Raw genomic sequence first — 26,695 nt, 5'->3', positions numbered from 1 at the left:
ACAAGAAAAAGGTGTCGATAAAAAAGCTACCTCTGGATCAGGTTGGCTCTTTTTCCGGTCTTTTTTAGAATTGGTAGGTTTAGCTCAGTAAACATCTCGTTTGTACACTATTTACATGCATCTAGCATGAGGGACAAACACGGGTTTGACCCCCCTAGCAACAGTTAGTAACGTCATGAAGATTAATGAGTAAAGGTGACGTGTTACATACGGTACACTATTGCCAGTCAGTGATTGCGCAATATGAGGTGGAGCTTAGCTGCTTGCTTCCGTACTTTATGTTTCAGCCATGCATTAAAAAAAAAAGCAAATACTGCAATTTGACTATGAAATCATGAAAAATGTTGGATTTGAAGCAGTGTTCATTATGAACCACAGATCAAGAACAAATATTTGATTTAAAGCAACACTAGGTAACTTTTCAATTTTGGTCGGTTTCAGCGACACTTGTGGACAAAAGTTTTAGTGATTTGCCTTAAGGAAGACTGCGTTTCCCGTGAGGACCAGCTCACATCCGCACAGTATCGTAAAATCATATCTTGCTGTCACCCGCAGATGGATTAAACAACATTCTATTTCCAGTGGCTGTGTGAAGGACGGTTGTATTGAGTTCATTTTGCCTACACTGATAGATTAGTCGATTTTTTTTTCTTTTATCCCAGACAATATGAATTAGTGTGGGTAACAATCCCACCCACCCCACCCAAACTCTAGAGTTTGGTTGGGGGGGTTGTCACGCCAGCAAGTGAAAGCCTGGCCAATGTTTATTCTTGAGGATCCTGGTAGTCTTTTCCTCCTTAGATAAAACTTTCTGTCTCTCTGTCTCGATACAGACCTCCTCAATAAATAAAAGAGGTGTCATTCAACTAGTTGTCAGTCGACATAATATCATATATGTTATGAAAATATTTTATAAAAGTTGAAAAGTTACTTGATGTTGCTTTAATCATTATCTTATTTTATTTCTTTTTTTTTTTTTTACTAGTCATGATCCAGATGAGGCACTGCCATACTTGATGGAGCCAGTCATGGGTGGATAGAGGTGAGACAAGGTGAAGACATGACAGCTCAAATGTACATGGTTAAAAGGGCAGATAAAAAAGTGTTCAGTGGCACATGGAGAGGCGACCGTCAAGTCTTTCTTAAGCTCTCCTACAGAGCCAAAGGGATCAACTGCCAAGCAGCTGAGTGTCAGTGGGAGGCCCTGCTCAGAATAAAAGGCATCTATACTTGGCCCTACCAAACAAGAAGAGTGACATATCGGGACTTACTAAATATTCCATGTACAGAGGTTTTGGGCCAAATTTGACCCATGTTCAGTAAAAGTGTAGCTCAGGTCTACCAGTTACTGTTCAATCATTGAAAAGCACAGAAATGGTGCTAACCTAAAAACTCTCATGCATTCCAGCTGAAAAAAAAACCATAGGGGAATCTCAAACAGTGGAAAAAAAATGAAACCACACAAGGATCATATCAAACATGCTGAACAAAAAGACATGCAGAGGTAAGAGGTGCCTTGAGCAGGCACCTGGAAAAAGCGTACATTGTCGTGTGAATTTACCCTCAGAATGGGATGGATAAAAAATGGGACAATATTCACAACCAGGGGTAAAAGCTGGAGTAAATCCATCTCATTACTTATTCATTAGGCAGAGGAAAAACTCTGATAGGACAGCATGGTTGCAGAAGTTGATAAAAATATAATAATAAAATAACGGACTGACTGGCACAATAAACAATAAAAAAATAGAGGGTGGGGGTGGTGAAAAAGAAAGAAAGCAAATAAATGGATCCTTCTCAGGCTAATTCTGCTGCAGTAGTTGTGACATTGGTCAATGCAGTAGAACAGAGCCTGTGACATCATTAATGCAGCACACCACCAAGGCCAAGGTTATCATTTAACACACAATGCACCTGAAAAATTGTATTAGCATGCTGAGAATAATGCACAATAAGACAGAAATTAAATGTAAGTGAAAGATGCTGAGAGAAAAAAAAGCCTTAAGGGGCTGTGAAAGATCAAATAAGGACACAACATTAGCAGCTTGCTGACAAGCCACAAAACCTGAGGTAGAATGTCCAAAGGACAGATGAGACCAAAGTAGAATTTTTTGGCAAGGCAAATTATCTCATTGGTCATAGTAGGGAAAAAGCAATGTACAGTAATGTAGCACCTAAATTACATTAAGAACATTTATTATTAGTAAATTTGTGATATTTTTGATACTACGGGAACAATTTCTGTTTTGGATGAACACCATTGTTATTGCACACAACATTTAAGCCAACCTTGAATTGCACTGTGATATAAATAGCGCAAATCTAGAGCAATGAATAAGGCTAGGTTCATACCGCAGGTCTTAATGCACAAATCCGATTTCTTTGTGTTTTTCCGACTCGAGTCAGGCATTAACTTGACGGCCTGGGACAGGTCGCATAAAAGTGGACCATTTCAAATCCGATCCAGGTTACTAGATATGGACACATTTTTCCAGAATGTGGCTGAGGTCTGAACTGCCAAGTCCCCCAAATTAGAATTGATGCAGTAATTACATCAGGAAATAGCAAGGGAGACAGGGCGCTACGTTAGCGATAGAGCTGTGCATTAGCGTTAACGCCTAGCTTGAATGCGGCTTTTAGGGAAGAGGCGAGCTTGACAACAGTCATAAAAAAATAAAATGGGGAGGGGATAAGCCTGAGAATGCTCGGTTTTCTTTCTGTGCTCCAAATGAGCAAGATTGCTAACACGGCCGAGAGTCAGGGCAAACTGTCCATATATGTGTACGTCATGCACGCACAGTGCGTGCATTCTATCAATACATACTGTATAAACTTTGAATATAAGACTAAACGGGGATTATTTATGCCTGTTATGTGGGTCCTCTATTTGGAAATCAAAATATGATCCCCCTAGAATGACGTTGAGCCAGCATTTGTTTTGATGCTCCTGTGCATGTGGGTGAGTTTGCACAGCGCATCTCAAACTGCTAATTAGTACGCGTATGTGTTACTTGAATGGACAAAGGCAGTCTAAATGGGCACACCAAAAGAACAGATATGACAAAAATCGGAATTGTGCATTAAGACCTGCGGTATGAACCTGGCCTAAGTGGCACAGCTTGAAATGGAAGAAAAACCTGGCCAGTAGTATTAGACCTTATAAATTAAATGTAATATAAAAGCTTAAAACTTACAGTTAAAAACTTTTAAGAACTTTAGTTTTTATATTTTAGCATCTGACAATGCGGGGACAATGTTTCACTACAAAATTAAACATCTACATGAACTACCTCTGAGACCGGTGATTCCATAATGTGTTGACTAAAAAGGGCTAGTGTAAACTAGCATATAACTTAAGTCGGCCAATGATTTTTTTTTTAAAGCACAAGAACTTTCACTACGTGCTCCGATCATGAGTGCTCAACCGAAGGTGCATCCATATTAAATACTCATTTGAGGACAAAGTCGATGACATCGTACTTTCGCTCATTGAAATTGTTGTATATAATCCGTGTATGTCTGTAGCAACGTTTTCTATGACATCTGTCATCATTATTTCACTGCAGGGTAACTAGTACCAGGATATCATCACCAAAAATACCCTGGTAATTTCGACAACGTTATGATATGGCACAGCCAACATGACGAAAGTAAGCGCAGCAAAAAAACTACACAGTCCTGTGAACTGGGAAACATGGACAAAACGCTGGTCTCCACAGCCTATTAATCTTCACGTATCAGAGACATTTTAATTAAGGTGAGACTTTTGCCACTGCATATTTCTCTGTGGTCCATCAGTTTTTGGCCCACAAATAATAATGATAGGATTAAATTGAAATTGATCATAATTTAGCTAAAATTAACCGATTATGGTTATCCAGAAAAAAGTGTACAAACAAAAAAACTAGTCCTACTAGCCTTTCCATTTTAAATTGAGCTTATCCGGTAGCTCACTGTACAACATGGTGGGTAAAAAAAAAGAATTGTACATCACTTAGATTAGAAACTATCTGAAGTCGGGAAACAAAGTATTTATAGTATTTGGAGACAGGTTCTTTATAAACTTTGTATGTTATACCAAAAAATGTGGATAATTGTACGTTAGACAAAGGCGCTTCTCTTGCCCAGCATGGCTGTGTCCCACTGCACAAAGAAAGGTGCCATAACGGCATGCTTGGCTGAGTTTTGTGTGTGGTAACTTGGGTGGCCTTTGATGGATATAAAAAGAAAATCCACACAGAAAAACCTCAATATCCTTAGAAAGCAGTGGGTGTAACATCCTATTCCATATTTTTGTCCACACTGTATGTGTTTTAGTGCATGTGTATAGTGTTTGACAAAAGAAATATTGAATCACACAGTATAAACATTGGGATAAATGTAAACAGTTCAAAATCAAACTCTAAGAAGGGTGAGCCAAAGATTATAACCTTGTATCTGCTTAACCACATGGAAGCCATGATTGCAGATTTAGTAAAGTATATTTAGCACTGGTCCACTCCTTAATGTGGTCTGTGTGTGTCTGAGTGTCTACACCACTGTGGTTTCAACATCACAAACTACACATTCGACAATTGTAATAGTTTATCACCATGGCACATGGAAGTCTTCCGTGTCATCAGTCACGAGTACACAATGTTTTTTGTGATCAACCTACAGAAAACTCTTATGGACAAAGTACCGTATTGGCCCGAATATAAGATGGTGTTTTTTGCATTGAAATAAGACTGAAAAAGTGGGAGTCGCTCTGTCCTGAGTAATGTTCTGTCCTGACAGATCTCAGCTACTCCCAAGTTCAACCAGTTTGCATTATTTTATTTCAATGTTTTTCCTTATTCAGATTTGTTTCAAGACTACAGTTACAGTTAGACCTCACTTTGATGGTTAATGCAGTTATTGCAATTTTGTTGTTTTATCACAATAGATTGGTTTATTTACATTTAAAAAACCAGAAGCAATTCATTTACGAATGTGACTGCACTTTAGTTCACATGTTTAAATGTTCAGATATTACCGTAATTTCCCGAATATAACGCACACTTTTTTCCCCCAAAATCAACTCGTAAAATCATGGTGCGCATTATAAACAGGTACATGGATGGAGACAGAAATATATATACAGTGATACCTCGGCTCACGAACGCTTAAGCTCACGAACTTTTCGCCTCAAGAACATTAAATTCGCGAGCATATAGTCTCTGCTGGCGAACTAGTTTTCGGCGGACGAACCAAGCCACGCGGTCGGACAGCGCCACGAGAAGCTGACGCACGCTCACGGCGTCCCAGTTCGTCCCCTCCCTTTCGTTGAGTGCGGACGTGATTTGTGTTTGATAGACATTTTGGACCATATTGAGTGTACTTTTGCTATTATGGGACCGAAAAAGAGTTACATACAGTCCTTATGGAAGGTGACTCGTGTTACCAATTCGCCCTCGACTGGTAATTGGCGGTGCTTTCAGCTTCCCACCGTCGTGAGAAGTGGACCGGCGAGTCACGTTGGCTCGTTGTCGTCGGTTGTCTTCGGTTCGCCCGATTTCTTCTCCAGAAAGGAGGCGGCGTGCATACAAACACCCAGAGGCGTCGGATGGCTTTTTGTGGGCACTTTTATTAACAACCAAAAGCATGTGGGGGGCACAGCAGTGGAGTCTACGCTAACTGCGCACTTTGCCGGTAACACTCTCCTTCCAAACAGTAACTCCCTCCCTCCTCCTCCCACTCCTCCCACTCCCATACCATCGCAAAGGTAAATAAAACAACTTTATTATACAGTACAGTTTATTTCTTTAATTATAATACAATAGCACACTTATTATACATAAAATAAGGTATATTTTTGTGTAGTTTTAAGGCTTATTTAGTAGAAAATTATGTTTTATGGGGACCTGGGAACGGATTATTCTCATTTTAATGGTTTCTTATGGGAAATAAATGTTCGGAAGACGAACTTTTCGCCTCACGCACACTTTCTGGGAACCAATTATGTTCGTGAGCTGAGGTATCACTGTATATAACATGTGTATATAAACCGATTTTTTTTTTTTTTTTATTGACACGGCCACATTGTGTTGAAGAAATTTATGCGGCGACCCGTTGCTGACCATTACGGTACGTAACGTCACCATTTTGTTTCGGTAATACTTCACTCTAATCGGCCGAATGATTTCGTCTGTGTTAAATTCTGCTTTTTTCACTCTTCATAAAGCACAGAATTTAGTTTCTTGAACTCATTTGAGTCAACGTTTAGTGCAGCTCCGCAACTCGGACCATAACAAACGTAAGCACACAGACTTCCTGTGTCTGTCAACTATATCTGTCCCTCGGGAAACTCAAACCCAAATAACAATAGTTCCTATTGTTACTGTTGTGTTGACAGCGATGAACTCTCACGGATTTCCGACTTACGTTCTCACTTTCATTTTACCGTATCAATCCATTGAAGAAACATTTATTCATCATGATGAAATGAGCAAGTTACACAGCAGCCTTTAAAAGAAAAGTCACATCTGTTTTGTTTTCTCCTAGATTCTGGTAAGTTGGAGAAGTTGTCAAATCATATTATTACCGTAAATATTGTCAGTTTATGGTAATTTTTTGAACTACCAATGTGCTATGCTTGTGCTGTGTTTCACCAGTCAGTAAAATGACATTTCTGTATCTGTACACAAGCTCTGTTTTCTTGTATTCTTCTATTTATTGATGCTAAAATTAGGGTGCGCGTTATAAACGTGTACAATAATTTTCCCTAGATTTTACAAGTAAATATGGGGTGCGCATTATACACGGGTGCACCTTATATTCGGGAAATTATGGTAAGATTTGAATGAGGCAAAATTACATGCTTTTTCTCTTAAATATATTGTTATAATCATTTGTTTCAGATGTACTGTAATTATTTTCTGTATAAAAATTAATTTGGTGTTCAAAAAGTCTTTTTTCAAACTTGAGTCTTGAAAAAGGGGGTCGTCTTATAATCAGGGCCGTCTTATATTCGGGCCAATACGGTAATAATGAAAACAATAGAAGTGTCCAGTAGAATTTTTAAAAAGTCGAGTGTTTGAGGATTCTTATACAATTTGTCAGCGTTGATGCACCAGTGAAAGTTGTAAACAACCAATTACTCATCCATGGCCTCAGTGCCAGATCATGCAGCTTTGTTCCGCATTCTTTATTGCTTCTTTGATGCTGCAGTACTTTAAAACAAATTGAAAATCCAACAAGAGTGTCAAAATAAAGCAAAGAACTACAACGTATTGTCTGTGTCAATACCCACTCACCGGAGAGAAAACAGCCTGTCCCCACAATGTACAAAATGCACATTAAAAAAATTGTTTTTTTTAAAACTACAACATGACAAAGCATTGTGTGTAGTACCTCTGAGTTGAAGCGGATCTGACAGACGTTGCAGGAAATGACCGGCCGCTTGGTCTTGACCAGTGGAACTCCGAATGTGTGGTTGATCACGGCCTTCTGGACTGGGTCCATCTGGCACAGGAGAAGACGACAGAGGAAGGATGGAAAAAGGGAGGAGAGAGAAGAAAAAAATTTACATTTACGTAAACTCTCTTTTGTATTGGAGCTACTCTTGATGAAACCAGACTGCTAATGCCAAAATTCTCTGGCCTCATTTGAGTCATCTTGTCACAATTTTGGTTCCATTCAATAGACCCTGAGCTGCTTCTTCAGACATATGGACGTTTACATTGCAGCTATTTGACTTTTCTCCAGCTGCTCCATCAATCAGCAGCATGCTGTTAACTGTTAAGCACCTCATATACATTTAAGTGACTTAGGTCAGGCGTATTGACCCCGCTCTAGACTGTAGAGGTCCAAAGGTGAGGTGAATACATGTAGCCATCATTGTAAATGGGGTTGGTAAATGGGTTTAACACTATCAAGTCAGTAGCCATTATGGTTTTCTATAAGCCACTTTGCAGTAAGAGCAGGATTAAGAAAAAAAGAAAAATGATACTGTATGGCACTGTATCAAGACAAAAAAAAGTCATGGCCAATAGAGAGTAGTAAATTCATTTGGTGTTGAAATTGGCACAATGTTCGATAAAGCCTTCCAAATCCTCCCTAATGTAATGCAAATGTACTGCTTTGGGAAGGTTCACAGACAAGAAATTACTCAATTTGGCCCATCTTTGTGTTTCATTCGGCCCATCGCCAAACTAATGGTCAAGTAACGTCACACAGACTCATATTGTAACTATTAAAGATATAGGCACAAGACAAGAATTTTCTCTATTACTGCAGATATGTATACTGTAATTATCGGCCTATAAGCCGCTACTTTTTTCCTTTATTTTGAATCCTGCGGCTTTTAGTCCAGTGTGGTTTATTTGTTGATTTATTTGGGCCAACAGGTAACACTTTATTTGACAGTGGCATCATTGGACCGTCATAATTTTGACATGACACTATCATGGCCCTCTGAATGCTTATGACAGAAAACTTTAAGTGTCATCTGGCCAATTATGTCACTAACTCCATTTATGTCCAGTTCAGTTTTACATCAATGCAAAAGTTAGATAATTTGCCAGATAACACTTTATGACATCTGTTATAAGCATTTATTAATGCTCATGACAGGCTCATGTCATAATTATAATTGTTTAATGACAGTCTTGCGGCGCCACTGTCCAATAAAGTGTTACCAAATACCCTAACCAGTGTTGTTAATCTTACTTTAAAAAAGTAATTAATTATAGTTACAAATTACTTCTCCCAAAAAGTAATTGCGTTAGTAACTCAGTTACCTGAATGTAATGCCCCTTTCCCACTGAAACTAGTGGGTCAACGCGCGTTTTTTCCAAGCCGATGCAACCCACTAGCAATTGGCATTTGGCACCTTTCCCATTGACAAAAAAAAAAAAAGCCGTGTCTTTTTAAAATTTTTTCACCCGTCTAACCCCCCACCCCTCCTCAGCCGTGCGTAAGGTTGCGTGACGTCAACACGCTAAGATCAACGTCGACAAGTGCAACCGAATTCATTCAGTTCAAGGAAGTAAACAATGCAGAGCATTATGGAAGCCTCCTTTCCGTTTGTGTTCTCTGTTCTCATGGTTTTTACTGCCCTCGAAATGGTCGAAATGCGGGAAAGGATCAACACTCTGCTTGTGCTGAAGCAACGTAGGCGACGTGAATTCTTCTTCTACTAGCTTTGTTGTTAGCATCAACGTAACCACGGGTTTGGGGCGTGTTAAATGGGAGGCGACTGGCATGTTGTTATGACGCATCACGTAAGAGCCTACGTCCCCACGTAGATTAGGGTGTTGACTGTTGACCCGGGGTTTTGCTTTCACACTGCATGACGGTCAGAGCCGAGGTGATTTTAACGCGGGTCGCTTGGCGGGTTGATTGACACGGGTCGAGGCGGGTCGCTGCACCTTTCCCACTGTCACCAAAAGCCGATTGTTAGTGGGTTGACACGGGTTTTTTGGCCAGTGGAAAAGGGGTATAAGACTAATTAGTTACTTGGCAAAGTAACTGGTGATAATTTTTTCCTCAAAAAAACAAACAAAAAAACTTAGGTCACACTATGTGAAGTGTTAAAGGTTTTTGGGACAATTGGCCTTTACCCTAATTGAACCTTTACCCTGAATCAACCGTTAAAAGTTGTTAAAATTGCTCCCATTATTGCATTAGTTCCCTTCTGTCTACTTTTGACATGTGGAAGTTTTAAAAGTGGTTCATCATTTAAAGATAGATTCAAGTCAAGATTTTTCTGATTTAGGAGTATTTAGATAAACAGTTACTTAGGTTCGCTAGGAAGGTTCTCTACAACAGAGCCTTCCTAAGAAGTCTACTGCTTTAAGATGGCGGCTGATTACTAACGCATCTAGTTCCTATACTGTACATGTTGCTAACGCCCCAGTGTCTGTCATTTCGCATCTAGTTGTAGTTCTATATATACATATGTGATATCTACCATGTCTACCATATCTACCATAACGTGGACGTAGTTTGTAGGCTATCAGCTACAGTCAGGTATTATTGGAGCCACCTAGCATCGCGTTTGCTCGGCGTCACAACTTTTTTGCCTCCTCCCCACTTCTGCTCTGCTCTGTCGTCTCGGTGAGTCCGTCTCCCTCAGACTTTTATCGCGTCATTCAACCAATATAGCAACGCATAGTAACGCACGCCTTTGCACCCTCAGTAACGGTAATGGCGTTGCCAAGATGAGAAAAGTAATTAATTAGATTACTCACTACTAAAAAAAAAATAACGCCATTAGTAATGCCGTTATATTCTAACGCCGTTATTAACAACACTGACCATAACTAGTAATTAATGAAACAGCCGGAACTGTAACTGAAGAAATAATTAGCACAGAACATGAATTTTGATTGTTATTTACGTTTGTAGCGCTGCAATTCATGCTAGGAGGCATGTTAGCCAACAATAGTGTTGACAGCAGATTGCAGCAGAGGTTGACTGTCTCCCCCAAGGGGGCAGTGATGGCCAAATGAAGCTTCTTGAAGCAACGAAGCTTTGCAGCCAATTGGTTCAAAACTTGGTGGTTCATTTGGTCTTATGACAGTCGTATGATGCCGCTGTCAAATAAAGTGTTACCGGTTAATATATTTTGGTGTAAATATCCCATTATACAGTGAGGACAACTGCGGCTTATAGTCCAGTGCGGCTTATTTTTTAATAATATCATTTTCGTGTTTGGTGGGCCTTGTAGTGCGAAAATTACGGTACATATATATATATATATATAAAAAGTCCAGCATTATACAATACTTTGCACTCAACATTTTCCTACACTAACATTTATTTACCTGACGTATTACAAACAGCTCAGTGCAGGTGTGCGTTACATGCTGTACGGGTGTGCCGGCATTGTGACCGGCCCATGCACCACTGGAGAGCGTATAACAAGAGCTGAGATAATTGTGCGCATGAATCATGGGCTTCAATCCAGTTCCCTAGGTGGAGGTCAGCTACGATCCACCCAGTCGATTCAGCTGTTAAAAACACTGCGCAGCTGCCAAGAGGCCTTTGCGGAGGGCGGTGGGAGTGGAGGGGTTGCTCACAGAAATCAACCTAAACTCCCACTTAAGTGCAGGCAAAGGCAAGTAAACAATCTGTGATCATGTCAGCTGCTCCATGAGAGAGACTGAAGCGCCAAAAGCCCTGATGTTGACAAGGCCCACATGCATTAGAACTATTGTGGTGCCTTGAAATACATAAGCAGATAGCTTATTTGAGCTTTTTTGGTAACAACTGAGCTTAGATAGGAACAAAATTTATCAAAGAATTATGATGAAAAAAAAGTTAAATATCAGCAAATTATGTGGTCGCATATGGGCAAGCAGAAATTTACTTGCGCTGTTTTAATGTTTTAGAGACAAAATGTCCCCATTTTGAGGCAGTCTGGAATCTGCACAGAATATACGACCCTGCGCAGCTCAACCTAACCCGTTGAGGCACACAACCTTCCAGACATCTTCATCTTCCATTTATGAAAAATGTCCTTTCCTTTGTTGTCATAGTGTTGCCTTTTTCCAACATCATAGTAATAGTAGTTTTTAGCATTTGAAACCACAACAAGCAGAACTGCTCATTGCATATTGAATTGTAATGTACTGTATTGTATGATGATACCAACTGATGATAACTAAAAGATTTGCTAGCACTGTATGTAAAAAAAGTTCATTGTATACAACTAGACTGAGTATACACGCTAGTCACGGATTTTCTATAGCGCAATTTCCATTCAGCATCAGCAGCCAACATTGTTGACTGGTTGCCAGTCAAATTTAGAGAAAAACAACCATTCACACGCCCATTCATTCTGCCATCACTGAGTGGAAAGACATAACAGAACTTGCACCAAATTCAGGCAGGTCAACGACTATGCTGTCAGAGAACATTATTAACATACCGTACCGTACCGTACCGTACCATACCATACACCATCATCTTCCAATGTTTTTCGTCATATTTCCCATTTAAATAGCTATCCTATTTGTGAGGAAGTTACATATGAGGAATAAGCATCAGTGAGTCTTTACTGCGTGCCCAAAATGTACTAACGCTGCACTGTCATATCTCACCAGCTTTTTTGTTGTTGCTATTTACTTTCCTGTTAACAAACTGAGGCCTGCTTTTAATAGGAATGTTTAGGGCAGCATTTATCATGGGAGAAATTAGGCCTGTCATCATTGAAGGACATCCCATACCACAATGGCAGCAAACCAAGATCATTCACTGCCAACCCTCTGAGTTAAAATGGAGTGGTTGTCAATCGCCATCAATTCCAATGAATGCTTTAAGTACACTGTGAATTGTTTTTTTTTTCTCTAACTACCTCTCAATGAAAATGACTTTTGTCATATCTTGCTGTGTTGTTTCCCTTCACGCATTTTATTTTCAGTTTAGTCTCCTGCTGTGTTTGATCACTTCTAGACAGCAGATTGTTTTCTTCATGTTGAACTTGAGCAAGGAAGAATTATCCCAGTGGCAACGCTCTGGCACCAGCAGTGTAATCTGCACTGAAGTGGGTTTAACACAGCCTTTGAAGCATAAGTTACACTTTACTCGAGGCCAGATTAAGAACAGCAGGGTGGGAAAATTAAAAAAAACATCCTCACCTTCTTCTCTTCAGTGTCTGTGGAATCTTGGAGCTGCATTTTCCCTCGTGTGTATGTTGCTGTCACAGGTGCGTATTTGGGTCTCAGAGTGTGTGAGACTGAAACTTTGCTCCCTCATTCAGCTACCAGTTCACGTCTCAAAGATGAAAAAGAACTGAAAGCACTTTCGGCTTGTAGAGCATTCTTATCAACGGTTCTCCTTCGTGGTTTCGTTGAGGTGTTGGGATACTGTCTTTAAACTCCGCAAGTGTTTCCGCTGTCTTCCCCCTCTTGTGCTCAGCTTTCCTTCACCATGCCCTAATGTTTGCCATGGTGTGTCCCTCAAGCTGCACTGCAGTGTCTCCTCCCCTACTCCTTCGCTCTCCCCTCCTTCTTCTGCATATTTGCTATCTCTGGATGCGCTCCAAGGATTATGAGAGTCCTCCACTTACCCCCCTGCTTGCCTGTGGCCCATCTAACAGAACCAACAAAAGCTGAAATATTTGCTTTGCACGCCATTTCGTGTTAGTGTGACTGATTATCTATTGCACCAGGTTTTTAGAAGTCGCTGTTCTTGTATTTTCATGCATCACGGATACAGCATTGCATCTATATGCATTCTATGTCAGTGTTTTTCCAAGTGTGTTACGAGTACATCTGATGGTATGTTAAATCTACAAACTGAATCTTTAAGTTGTTTCAATATTTCTTTTAAATACAGTGCATTTGTTAGGTGGAGTTCAGTTTTATTATATTATTTAGAACGGTTTTTGGTCTTTGAAACATTTATTGAGATACAGATTGTGCAAAATATTTAGAATTATTGTTTACTTCCTGTTTTTATTTTCCTTTCACATATTTAAGAGGATTTACCTAACTTTAAAGATGTATTTAGGAGTATATCAAACTCTTATGTGAAACATTAAAATTGTTCAGACCATAAGGCAAAATTGTTCAGACCATAGGGACACTCAGATGCCCGTGCTCCATGTCTAAGCAGTTGAACAGAACAGATTAAAAATAAATGAATAGATTGATAAATAAATTTAAATTATGTGTTTGAGAAGAAATATTTTTTGGGTGATTATTTCTGTAGATTTAAGAGTAGTTATGTGACTTTTGTGGAGTATGTATTTACCTACTGTAGAATTAAGAGTTTTTATGTAATTTCTAGGGCATATTTAGTAACTCTAAAAGTTTTTAGGTTACTTTTAGGAAGTGCTTTAGTAGATTTAAGAGTATTTAGGCCACGTTTTAAAATATATTTGAGTACCTATAGAACCCTTTGAGACACTTTTATGACTATGGGAAATACACCGTATGTTAGAAAACAAACATCATAAATTTGATTTTAATGAATTCGCACATACTGATCTTTAATCAGGCAATGAATCATTTGGTCAGTCATATGTAAATCAAAATCAAAACCACAGGTGTTTACAATTACTGGGGTAGGGTATAGTGTATGACAGGGGTCCCCAAACTTTTTCCTGTGAGGGCCACATAACCCTTCTCTTCTCTGATGAGGGGCCGGGGTCAGTTTGTAACAGAAAAAGTGTGACGATTGCAGGAGTGCCTAAATGTAAAAATGTATTGTTTTTCAGAAAGCCCCATTCAAATAACCCTTTCTGGATTCTTCACGGAACCAAAGTAAATAAAATAAAAATGATATAATATAATATAGTATAATATAATATAATATAATTAGGGCTGTCAAACGATTAAAAATTTTAAGCGAGTTAATCACAGCTTAAAAATTAATCGATTTAATCGCAATTCAAACATCTCTAAAATATGCCTTATTTTTCTGTAAATTATTGTTGGAATGGAAAGATAAGACACAAGACGGATATATACATTCAACATACTGTACATAAGTACTGTATTTGTTTATTATAACAATAAATCAACAAGATGGCATTAACATTAATATTCTGTCGAAGCAATCCCTGGATAGAAAGACTTGTAGTTCTTAAAAGATAGATTTTAGCACAAATTATAGAAATTTTATGTTAAAACCCCTCTTAATGTTTTCGTTTTAATAAAATTGGTAAAATTTTCAATCAAAAAAATTAACTAGTAGCTCACCATTGTTGATGTCAAGAATTACACAATGCTCATGGTGCATAAAATCAGTCGCACCCAAGCGCCAGCAGAGGGAGACAAAAAACACAAGTAACAAGTGGACATGACACTGCTGTCATTTTAATCTGTTTGAGCGGGGCATATGCGTTAATTGCGTCAAATATTTTAACGTGATTAATGAAAAAAATTAATTACCGCCCGTTAACGCGATAACTTTGACAGCCCTTAATATAATATAATATAATATAATATAATATAATATAATATAATATAATATAATATAATATAATATAATATAATATAATATAATATAATATAATATAATCAGGGGTGCACATAATTTTTTTGCCCAGGTTCTCAGAGGAGGACCTGGAAATGTGACTTGGTCCTCATTGAGCTTGAGAGCCGACCCACCTGATGCGATAAATTTATGACAAGCTTTACTTAGAGCCAATTAACTTTGATTAATTATATTAACAGTTAATGCTTGATTAACATCAACTGGCACAACAAAATTGCCATTACTTTGAAGTGAAATGTAAAGAAATAAACATAAAAGCACCAATTCAAAATAAAGGGCATTATGCGGCTCCCACATTAACTCCAAGACTTTTTAAAAGTGGGATGTCCTCCTCATAAGACCTCATTGAACGTGCATGTTTAGCTTTGTAAAATGCGAGCAAAAACACGTTTGTCAGTGCATGTCGCTGTTCATTACCTTTATTCCGCCCTATTCCGCCACATGTCCATAGGGCGAGTGGGGTCCTGTTTGACATCGATAGTTTGCTTAATTGCCACATGCTCTCTGTTTTTTTCGTGCTTTTCAAAGTTTGGATGGCTGAAATTCTTTAAACCCTACATAAAATGCGTTGCTCTAATCGGCGACATTGGGATTCTCACGGCACATTTTGTACCGCATTTCCGTGCGAGCATCATTCGCTTCTAGCCATGGTACCTCCTGTAGCCACTTTTCAGCAAAAGTCCTTTTTTTCGGTAGCTCCGGTGACGTCTCTGTCGTCTGTCTGTCTTTTGACGGGGGTGGGGGAACACGGAAGTAATTACTCAGTGTGGCCTGCCTCATCGACATTTTGAGAAGTTATTTTCTCGTGTCCGCCGCAAATAGAGTGGTCAGCCATCGGTACGCAAAAGCGTATGGAAGCCGTTGAGGGCCAGCGCGTTTGTCTACGTCCAGTACGCATGTGCGGACCACTTATGTGCACCCCTGAATATAATATAATATAATATAATATAATATAATATAATATAATATAATATAATATAATATAATATAATATAATATAATATAATATAATATAATATAATATAATATAATATAATATAATATAATATCATGTAATATAATATAATATAATAATACTGTATTAATTAAATAGATAATAACCAAATAACCATTGCTCAGTTCTTCACAGAAAAAAGCCAGGACATAAATAACTCTATTGAAAAAAAAAAAAAAAAAAAAATTTTTTTTTGTTTGGTTTTTTTTGTTTTTTTTTTGTTCAGGGGGCCGGACCAAATGTGGCTGCGGGCCGTAGTTTGGGGACCCCTGGTGTATGAAGTCAAGACTGATTTAAAAAAAAAAAAAAAAAAACAACTACTGTAAAATTCAAACATTTCCAAAATCAAGTGGTAATATCACAAGAACAAAGGCATAGCTGGCATTGAGACTTGAGTAAATCTCACAAAAATACACGCAAGATTCCTTCTTACCCATTATATTATCAAGGATGCAGCCCTTTATTTTATTATTGTTATAATAAAGCAAAACTAGTACATTAGTAAGTACAGTACTGTTGCGACGAATATTTCCAGGGAGTAAAAACTGAATCCAGGATCGAAATAACATTCAATTACCATGTTGAAATTTGCCTGACAATATGGTAAATTGCGTTTTCTTGACCTTTTAGCGACCTCAAAAGAAGTGTGTGCATGTGGTCTATATTGGGACCAACACATACTGGAATGTAATGCAGCCCTGTCACTGTCCAAATTGGCCAGGACAGGCAAGTGGGTACAAATTACATTACAAGACCATAAAAGTAGTATATATAGACAATGTAGGGGAGCCCATTTCTCCGTAATAGAAGTAACAGCCCATAATGTTAATGCAACTCTAATTACGATGCACAAACTCATCAAGATGAATTATGAAGAGAGACAGTGAGGGACTTGCTTCCAGCTAAATGTGCAGGGACATTCCTTAATGTTACGGCTGCCATAATACTAAGCCTCCAGTGAAATATTCAATATATATCGAAAGCAGAATGACATCAGGAGGCTTTTAAGACACTTAAATAGTAATCATTGCTTGCCCTTCATTCATGCAGTCATAGGGAAGCGAGAGTGTTGAATTATTCTCCTAAATTGAGGCAAACATCACTGAGCCGTAGGCACTTACTCTCTGACTTGAAGGAGCATGTGGGGCATCTGGGGGCAAGAAATTTGTCTTTGTGAAAACAATATTCTAATGTTGTTGGTTTGTTTTATTGCATTTTCATCTGTTGCCTGCCACACATCATGAGAGTGTCAATTGCACCTCTGGGAGCTCTTGACTTCAATTGTAGAAGCACGCTTAGCTCCAGTGAGTGGCCATCCCGTATCAATACATTTTTTCACTCCCCCTTTTTGTCCCCTCTAATCCTGTTTAGGTTCGAAGGGAGTCCTAGCTTTACTACCCCCAGGTCCGATTGTTAGTCAATCACAAGAGCACACACATAATAATCGCAATGTGCTGTATTGGTTAGTTGCTGGAGAGGAAAAATTCTTTCCTTGCCTCTCCTGTATGGAGGTAGATTTGTGTCTTTATTATTCAATCAAAAAAAAGTTGCTTCGATCAAATAAAAAGTTGATTCAATCAAAATATATACTTTCAATCGAAGAAAACGTCACTTCAATCAAAAAAAAATGTGTTTGAATGCAAAAATAAATTTGAAACTCAAAAAAATATATTTGAAAACTATTTTTCTTTGATTGAATTTTATTTTTTTGATCAAAGTCAAGTTTTTTTTAATTGAAACACCATTTTTGATTGAAGTCATGTAATTTTCCGTTTGGACCACATTTTGGCTAGGACATTTGTGTCTTTATTATTCAATCAAAAAATAAATTGCTTCAAACAAAAAAATATATATTTTCAAAAGAAAAATCACTTCAATCAATTTTTTTTTCAAAATCAATCGTAGAAAAAAAGGTTTGAATGTGAAAAAATATTTGAGACTCAGAAATTCGCATTTGAACACTTTATTTTTCATTCAAACTGTTTTCTTTGATTGAAGCAATCCTTTTTGTGTTTGAGCCATATTAGGGGTAGGACATTTGTGTCAAAATCATTCAATCGCAATAAAAGTTGCTTTAATCAAAAAACTATTTTTAATCAAAGAAAAAAATCATTTGCAAAAACTTTTTTTTTTTTTAAATATATTTTTTATTTGAAATATATATATATATATTTTTTATTGAAGTGTCACTTTTTTTGAAAAGCAAAAAGTTTTAAACTTATTTTTTTCAAAGTGGAAAAAGTTTTGAACACACTTTTTTTTTTTAAGTGGAAAAAGTTTTGAAGGCACTTTTTTTCGATTGAATCATTTTGACACAAAGATTCTCCTTCAACGCTAGTTCCGGTGTGTTTGATTGGCAGGTAGCTGAGCCAATGACATAAAAGTATGAAGCAAGCATAATGGCCACCAGGGCTCCATCCAGCCATCGGAGTCTGTTGGAGTCTAAGCCGAATATAGGGCACCGGTACGGGCGTGTGACATCGGCATTTCACCGGAGTACCCGCAACGGTACGGTGCCCTGTCGTGGCACACTGGTCGGACCCCGATATACCCCCCCAGGCGCGGAGGCCGGCTGTCGAGTGGACGCCCCGCGAATGACACGGCACTCATTCAAAGCTGAAGCGATGGGGCTGCCGGGGTGGACGCCGGCGACTCGCCGGTAGTCCACTCGCTTACTGGGCAGGCTAGTGTCGGGCCACTCGCCGACCACTCCCGTACCGGCGCGTTGCGGACACTCCGGTTGGAACCAATTGCCAACCGTCACGTCAGGGCAGCGGGTGAAGTTCGCCGTGTTAAATCACATTAAGCAACAGGGCACCGTACTCCGGTGAAATGCCGATGTCACACGCCCGTACCGGTGCCCTATATTCGGCTTAGACTCCAACAGACTCCGATGGCTGGATGGAGCCCTGGTGGCCATTATGCTTGCTTCATACTTTTATGTCATTGGCTCAGCTACCTGCCAATCAAACACACCGGAACTAGCGTTGAAGGAGAATCTTTGTGTCAAAATGATTCAATCGAAAAAAAGTGCCTTCAAAACTTTTTCCACTTCAAAAAAAAAAAGTGTGTTCAAAACTTTTTCCACTTTGAAAAAAATAAGTTTAAAACTTTTTGCTTTTCAAAAAAAGTGACACTTCAATAAAAAAAAAATATATATATATATATTTCAAATAAAAAATATATTTAAAAAAAAAAAAAAAAAGTTTTTGCAAATGATTTTTTTCTTTGATTAAAAATAGTTTTTTGATTAAAGCAACTTTTATTGCGATTGAATGATTTTGACACAAATGTCCTGCCCCTAATATGGCTCAAACACAAAAAGGATTGCTTCAATCAAAGAAAACAGTTTGAATGAAAAATAAAGTGTTCAAATGCGAATTTCTGAGTCTCAAATATTTTTTCACATTCAAACCTTTTTTTCTACGATTGATTTTGAAAAAAAAATTGATTGAAGTGATTTTTCTTTTGAAAATATATATTTTTTTGTTTGAAGCAATTTATTTTTTGATTGAATAATAAAGACACAAATGTCCTAGCCAAAATGTGGTCCAAACGGAAAATTACATGACTTCAATCAAAAATGGTGTTTCAATTAAAAAAAACTTGACTTTGATCAAAAAAATAAAATTCAATCAAAGAAAAATAGTTTTCAAATATATTTTTTTGAGTTTCAAATTTATTTTTGCATTCAAACACATTTTTTTTGATTGAAGTGACGTTTTCTTCGATTGAAAGTATATATTTTGATTGAAGCAACTTTTTATTTGATCGAAGCAACTTTTTTTTGGATTGAAAAATAAAGACACAAATCTACCTCCATACTCCTGTGGCCCCCTCTCCTGGTCACAGAGTCATATAACACTGATGAAAGGTTTGTTTTGAAATCACTCATCGAGGAGGCAGCGAAAAGCTCGTAGTATAATTATTTTATCAAGCAATACCGAGCAAGAAATACAATCAAGTAATGAAATAGTGCAGAAATGCCTAAAAGCGGTGACAATGAATGCACTGTGGTTGAGCCCCAAATTAGTTAAACTTTGGTATTATCAATAGGAAATTCCAAATGTATTGTACTGTATTAGGGGCCGTTAACTGTATTTAAATCGTTGCAGACGGGACATTAAGAAGCCCTTTTGTCTCACTGACACTCTGTGGCCGCTGAAGATCATTAAACAAAAATAAATAAATGAAAAACTTTTGGGGTCACGGTAAAAAAAAAAAAAAGAAAGAAAGAAAAAAGGGGGGGGAAATCAGTCTGATTCTTTCCAGTGGCTCTGAAGAAAAAGCATTCAAATCCTGTATAGACAGGAGAGGTGGCGACATTAGTTTCTAGTTGCTTTGGGATTTTTTTTTTCTTCATCTAGACAGAATTCCTCATTCACACGCGAGCTAGAGCTCTGTTGAACATCAGACACTAAGCTTTTGTCGTCCATTTCTTATGAGCTATATGTCAGGGTTTGATGTAGTTTGTGCGCATAACATTTTTAAGTAGGACCAACGAATTCATTTAGTACATTGATGGGACAATTTTATTTGTATAAAATGATCAAAAATCAGTACACAAATCAATATATGTGGAAAAAGTACATTTCTAGCTTTTCTAATGTGATAATCATTGTTTCATTGTTACTAGATCACTTCAAGAGCACCTTACTATGAATCAGTGCTTCTCAATTATTTTCTTTTAAGGAAGACGGAAACGTTTAATAACAGTAAAATTATTATTATTGTTATTATAAGTACAGCTCTGCATAACATTATGTCCTTTTTAATATTAAAGGGCGAAAAGTAACATAGATCAACTTACAATAGAGTATAACCATAGTGTATGGCATAACTTTATTAAAATTGTTTTGTTTGTAACAGAAAAGACTTAAAGCGCATCACTTTGCCTGAATTAAAAAAAAAAAAAAGTCACATCCAAACTGTATTTGATACCGAAAAATAAAATCAATAAATAATAATAAATTCAAGTTGATTAGCAACATTAACTCATGAGTACAATACAGTATGCCAAACAATTTGACCGAGAAAAAAACAAAACAAAAAAACAAACAAAAAAAACATTATTGGAACAAAAACGACAGTGTCATTGGACAGAGGGACATTTTTTTATTTTTGCTGCAGTAAGTATCAGCTCCTTTGCTATGGTGTGGGGTTATTTTGCATTGAGCAACTTGGTACGCCACCTCATATGACGCTAACAGTGCTCGCTGGTTTACTGATGTAACATTGACATGGCAGGATGGTTGTTGGCAATATTCGGCACGTTTTCGCTGAAAACAAAAAATCAAGTGGCTTATCAATGTTATTGAGATATAAATTCTTTAAGTGACTTCTTAATTTATTTGGCTTGCTGCTGTCCGCAGCAAAATTTTCTAGACACAGTAAACAGACTGGTCTTTTCTCGTCTCCCACTGTATTAAAAGTCAAAGCCAAACTGTACATACGCTTCATCATATTTCCTCATCTTAGCTCTTCATATCTCCAGAGCACTTTGCTTTGTGCTCTTGTTTGGTTAAAAAATACTGCACACACTCTGAAAATCAGAGTGCCACTGCCACCCACTGCAATTACACTTTATTCTAGTATGGGAAAAAATATGTTCACCGAGGTCACATGCGCCACCCCTGGCATTGCTCTGCGCCCCCCTGATGGGGTACACCCCACTATTTGAGAAGTACTGCTATTGAAAAAGAATTGCCACAATTCTAACAAATTATGGATTTTAGAGATAACAGAGATTGACAATAGCAAATTACTAGCACCCTACACCAGCAATGAAAATCTTGTAGAGCTATACACTGCTCAAACCCAATTATTACTACTATTATTATTGCGACTTTACTATTCTACAACTGCTCTACTAGATTATCCTGCAGTAATTAATTGAATTACGTACTGTATACGATTACAATAGTTAAGTTAGGTATACATTTTTTAATTAAGAAAATGCTTTTTTTTTTCAACACCCACGTTGCCAATACCTGTGACTTGCCGCATTAAGAGAAATCAATATTTACATGTCTGTAAAAATAATACTATAGCTACGGTAAAGAAGGTTCATGTTATTTGCCTTCCACAATCAAAGTGGTGACTATGTGGTTGAGTGCTTATCAGGCGGAGGCAAGCCTGACATCATTCCCCACTGAGAACAAAGCTTAGTGGTTTAACATATTGATGAGAAATGTGTTGACATTCGCCAATGCAGTTTGGAGCGGCAACATTATGCTGAATTGATGAAGTGCTGAATGCCTCCAGTCTGCTCTGAATTATGAACAGCTTTTCAAGGCCTGACGGGAGAAGAAAAGTCCCACTCTGTCACAATAGACAAAGAATCAAACAAATTGCGCTGTGCCACACAGCTTCTGAGTTGGCTTTTTGATTAATCAGCCATGACTCACACAGAAGCAGACTCCAAATTTTCATCACAGCACCCCTAGTACTATTGCTGATAGTAATGATAATTGATTTTTTTCTTCCTAGTTTTGTTTTCTACCAACGAGAAGCAGACAAATTAATGCAATAAAATGTGTTTTAGCCTCAATATGCACTGCAATATCCATATAATAGAGCTTCAATATCGGTTAAAATTAGGGCTGCATGATATCCATTTTTTGAAACCGATACAGATATCGATAACTCCCTGCTCCTCAAGGCCGATACCGATACGATAACCAATAATATATATATAATTTTTCAATGTATATTCACCTGAGTTTTTGAACACCTGTAGGTAAAAAATACTAGTGGTTGATTCAGCTTAGATTTGTCTTTGACCGAATCAGAATTTTTATGATGACATGAACATTATTATAATGAACAAAACAAAGACAGTAACAAAACTTTGCATACTGTGGAAACAGGAGTGAAAACAAACGCACAAATCCCAATCCGACACTGTGCCAAAAATATTATTAATAGGGCCGATAATATGTTATCGGATTTATTGGGATGACGTCATAATTCCTATTATCGGACCGATAATTATCGGTCCGAAAATGCACCTCTAGTTGAAATATGATTTCAATATGAAGATTCTAATTCAGTAAAAAGGATTTAAGGAGGTTTTATTGTCACTGTACTGGGTGCAGTGTAATTATTTTATATCTTAGTGGGTACTCCTGACTTTAATATGTACAGAGGGGCAGATAAGTATTTAGTCAAACACTAATTGTGCAAGTTCTCCCACTTGAAAATATAAGAGAGGCCTGTAATTGTCAACATGGGTAAACCTCAACCATGAGAGACGGAATGTGGAAAAAAACCCCAGAAAATCACATTGTTTGATTTTTAAATAATTTATTTGCAAATCATGGTGGACAATAAGTATTTGGTGAATACCAAAAGTTCATCTCAATACTTTGTTATGTACCCTTTGCTGGCAATAACGGAGGCCATACGTTTTCTGTAACGCTTCACAAGCTTTTCACACACTGTTGCTGGTATTTTGGCCCATTCCTCCATGCAGATCTCCTCTAGAGCAATGATGTTTTGGGGCTGTCGTTGGGTAACACGGATTTTCAACTCCCACCACAGATTTTCTATGGGGTTGAGAGCTGGAGACAGGCTTGGCCACTCCAGGACCTTGAATTGCTTCTTACGAAGCCATTCCTTTGTTGCCCTGGCTGTGTGTTTGGGATCATTGTCATGCTGAAAGACCCAGCCACGTCTCATCTTCAATGCCCTTGCTGATGGAAGGAGATGTTCACTCAAAATCTCTCGATCCATGGCCCCATTCATTCTTTCCTTTACATAGATCAGTCGTCCTGGTCCCTTTACAGAAAAACAGCCCCAAAGCATAATGTTTCCACCCCCATGCCTCACAGTGGGTATGGTGTTCTTCGGCTGCAACTCAGTATTCTTTCTCCTCCAAACACAAGAACCTGTGTTTCTACCAAAAAGTTCTATTTTGGTTTCATCTGACAATAACACATTGTCCCAGTCCTTTTCTGGATCATCCAAATGCTCTCTAGCGAACCGCAGACGGGCCTGAACGTTTACTGGCTTCAGCAGGGGGACACGTCTGGCAGTGCAGGATTTGAGTCCCTGGCGGCACATTGTGTTACTGATAGTAGCCTTTGTTACTGTGGTCCCAGCTCTCTGTAGATCATTCGCTAAGTCCCCCCGTGTGGTTCTGGGATTTTTGCTCACCGTTCTTGTTATCATTTTAACGTCACAGGGTGAGATCTTGCATGGAGCCCCAGATTGAGGGAGATTATCAGTGGTCTTGTATGTCTTCCATTTTCTAATAATTGCTCCCACAGCTGATTTCTTTACACCAATCGTTTTACCTATTGCAGATTCAATCTTCCCAGCCTGGTACAGGTCTACAATTTTGTCTCAGGTGTCCTTCAACAGCTCTTTGGTCTTGGCCATAGTGGCGTTTGGATTGTGACTGACTGAGGCTGTGGACAGGTGTCTTTTATACCAATAATGAGTTGAAACAGGTGCCATTAATACAGGTAACGAGTGGATCCTCTTTAGAAGAAGTTAGATCTCTTTGCTTGTTTGTAGGTGACCAAATACTTATTTTCCACTCTAATTTGGAAATAAATTATTTAAAAATGAAACAATGTGATTTTCTGTTTTTTTCCTCCCACATTCTGTCTCTCATGGTTGAGGTTTACCCATGTTGACAATTACAGGCCTCTCTAATCTTTTCAAGTAGGAGAGCTTGCACAATTGGTGGTTGACTAAATACTTATTTGCCCCACTGTAATAGGCTGAGAATGCCCCTAGTTGGCATCGTAGATTAGTCCCTCTTCCTATGTATAAATATTTAGACAAAGATACAATATGTTGATGTGAGGCAGCCATTTCACAAATTAAAAGACAAACATGGGCAGTAAAAGCAACAGCAATGGCCATAAAAAAACGTCTCATATGCAATTACAGTAACATGAGCGCCCCAGTTTCAATGCAGTTACGATTTAATACTATGCATACTATTCCACACTGAGGAAACGACTTGAGTCAATCAAAGTATAGTAAAGTTCTTACCGTACTGAAGTTATGGAAAAGGCTCAGGCTGTGAGGAGGAGGTGGGGGTGGAGGAGGAGTCTCCATTGGAAACGGCAGGTAAGGCTTCATGTCCAGGTGTGGCTGGATCATTGTTGGGGTCCTCAAGAATGCTGGAACAGCAGCCCCAGCTCGATTTATACCTCCTGTACACAGAAATGACTAGATTTACTTCTCTTTGAGGCTATTGTCATGCAAACCTTTGTGAAAAATCATGGTTCTCCCACACCTGTGCACCCTATCACTGTTTTATTTCTCTGTTTAAAAAAAAACAGTGCATGCATTAATGACATAATGATGCTTGTCTCCCCGTGCTCGTCATCTCTCCTCATCCCTCCTTGTCTCCTCTTTAACCTCTGTCAAGGATGATAGTGATGGGGCCCACACAGCAAAGTCAGTCTCAGCAAGCTTTCGGATTAAGCCTTTTAATATCCGCCGCCAGATTGCGACTTAAAGCTTTCGCTGCTCTCCTTTTGGGGATTTCTCTGAGCTACCGTACATTCTCTCACTCTGACTTCAGCTTGTCTTTTTTTGCTCGCCCTCAGAAATTTTTCTCCAACCTGCCTCGTCATTTGCGAGCTGTAATTTGAGGCTTTTCTAGACACCCCTGCATTTTCATTTAGATTTAAGCCAGCTGAATGTGATCAGAGGAAATAGCACGGCTCCCATGAAAAGACTGTTAACTGATGCACTTGACAAAGTTTGGATTAGAGAGAGTGACTTTGTCAGGCAGCGTGAAAGTGCTGTCAAGTCCTGATTGCCTTCTGCTGTGCATCTGTTGGCCTTGAGGTGCTGAGGACTGCATCATTACCTCTACTTAAGCACTTTGAGCACTAAAAACATGGGCGCATTAACAACATTTCTGCAGAAACGAACACACGTAGATGCTCTGTTTAAGAGCATTAGTGAGTACAATAAAGATGACGGTAACCGTTAAATTATTGGAGTGTTACAAATTGTTAATGAGGGACTACAACTGCATGATTTCTCTGGATATGACCAAAAAAGTTTTACATTTACTATACAAAAATATGATGTATTTTAAATATATTGTATGTGTGGTCATTATTGTAATTAAATATAATTAGATGCTGTTCTAAAATAGCTGGATGTTTTTGAAGTGATCATTTGACATTGTAATTACTCAATTTATTATTATTATGATTCATTTGATTGGAATTTAAGATTTGAACATGAATATTTATCAGTTTTAATAAGGTTAACCGGTTCACAGAACAGATGAATTATTTAACAGGATTTGTGTTTTACAATTAGTTTTTTTCCTTACATGACCAATTTAGAATTTGGCCAGTAGGGCAAATGGCAGTTCATTCAATCAATACATAAATATTTGGTTATATTACTTTGATCAAAAGAAATAATTACAGTCTTCCTTTTCTTACATTTGAACCTGTGACGCTAGGTTATAAGTATGGTATGCATAAGCAAGTACATCTTATTATATCTTATTGCAGATGAGAAGACCCTTGTGCAAATGTTCCTGGAGTTATTTTTTGCATGTGTGATTTTCTATACTGCACAACTGAGAATATAGGCCAAGTCAGGCTTTTCCCATCTCGAGATGAGCTAACAGGCCGTGCAGGTTGTGTCGCACAGGCTGCTCCCCCACAGGGTGCTGCTGTGTGCATTCAGGGGAGAACAATGGGTACAAGGCAAAGTGAGCATACAGCCGGAGATTTGCCAGAGCTG

At 38.2% G+C, this 26,695-nt stretch overlaps 1 protein-coding gene across 5 annotated transcripts in view; it reads right to left on the bottom strand.

Annotated features, from left to right (window-relative positions):
- The window catches only part of znf385a (zinc finger protein 385A), a 104,044-nt gene that overhangs the window by 29,876 nt on the left and 47,473 nt on the right, over positions 1–26,695 (bottom strand). For 3 of the 5 annotated variants that reach the window (XM_057819332.1, XM_057819326.1, XM_057819340.1), the window contains 2 exons: positions 24,968–25,131; positions 7,372–7,482 (listed from right to left, as the gene is read on the bottom strand). In XM_057819332.1, the coding sequence (XP_057675315.1) occupies positions 7,372–7,482; positions 24,968–25,078 (222 nt within the window). In that variant the 5' untranslated portion in view covers positions 25,079–25,131. Of the gene's footprint in view, positions 1–7,371; positions 7,483–12,602; positions 12,930–24,967; positions 25,132–25,214; positions 25,603–26,695 lie in introns of those variants that run through there. The other 2 variants (XM_057819321.1, XM_057819350.1) reach the window with 2 other exon arrangements.

Source organism: Corythoichthys intestinalis, chromosome 2 (genome assembly GCF_030265065.1).
Source record: "Corythoichthys intestinalis isolate RoL2023-P3 chromosome 2, ASM3026506v1, whole genome shotgun sequence".
Lineage (NCBI taxonomy): Eukaryota > Metazoa > Chordata > Actinopteri > Syngnathiformes > Syngnathidae > Corythoichthys > Corythoichthys intestinalis.
The sequence above is the reverse complement of the archived record's forward strand: the minus strand, read 5'-3'. Positions and strand labels throughout refer to the sequence as shown.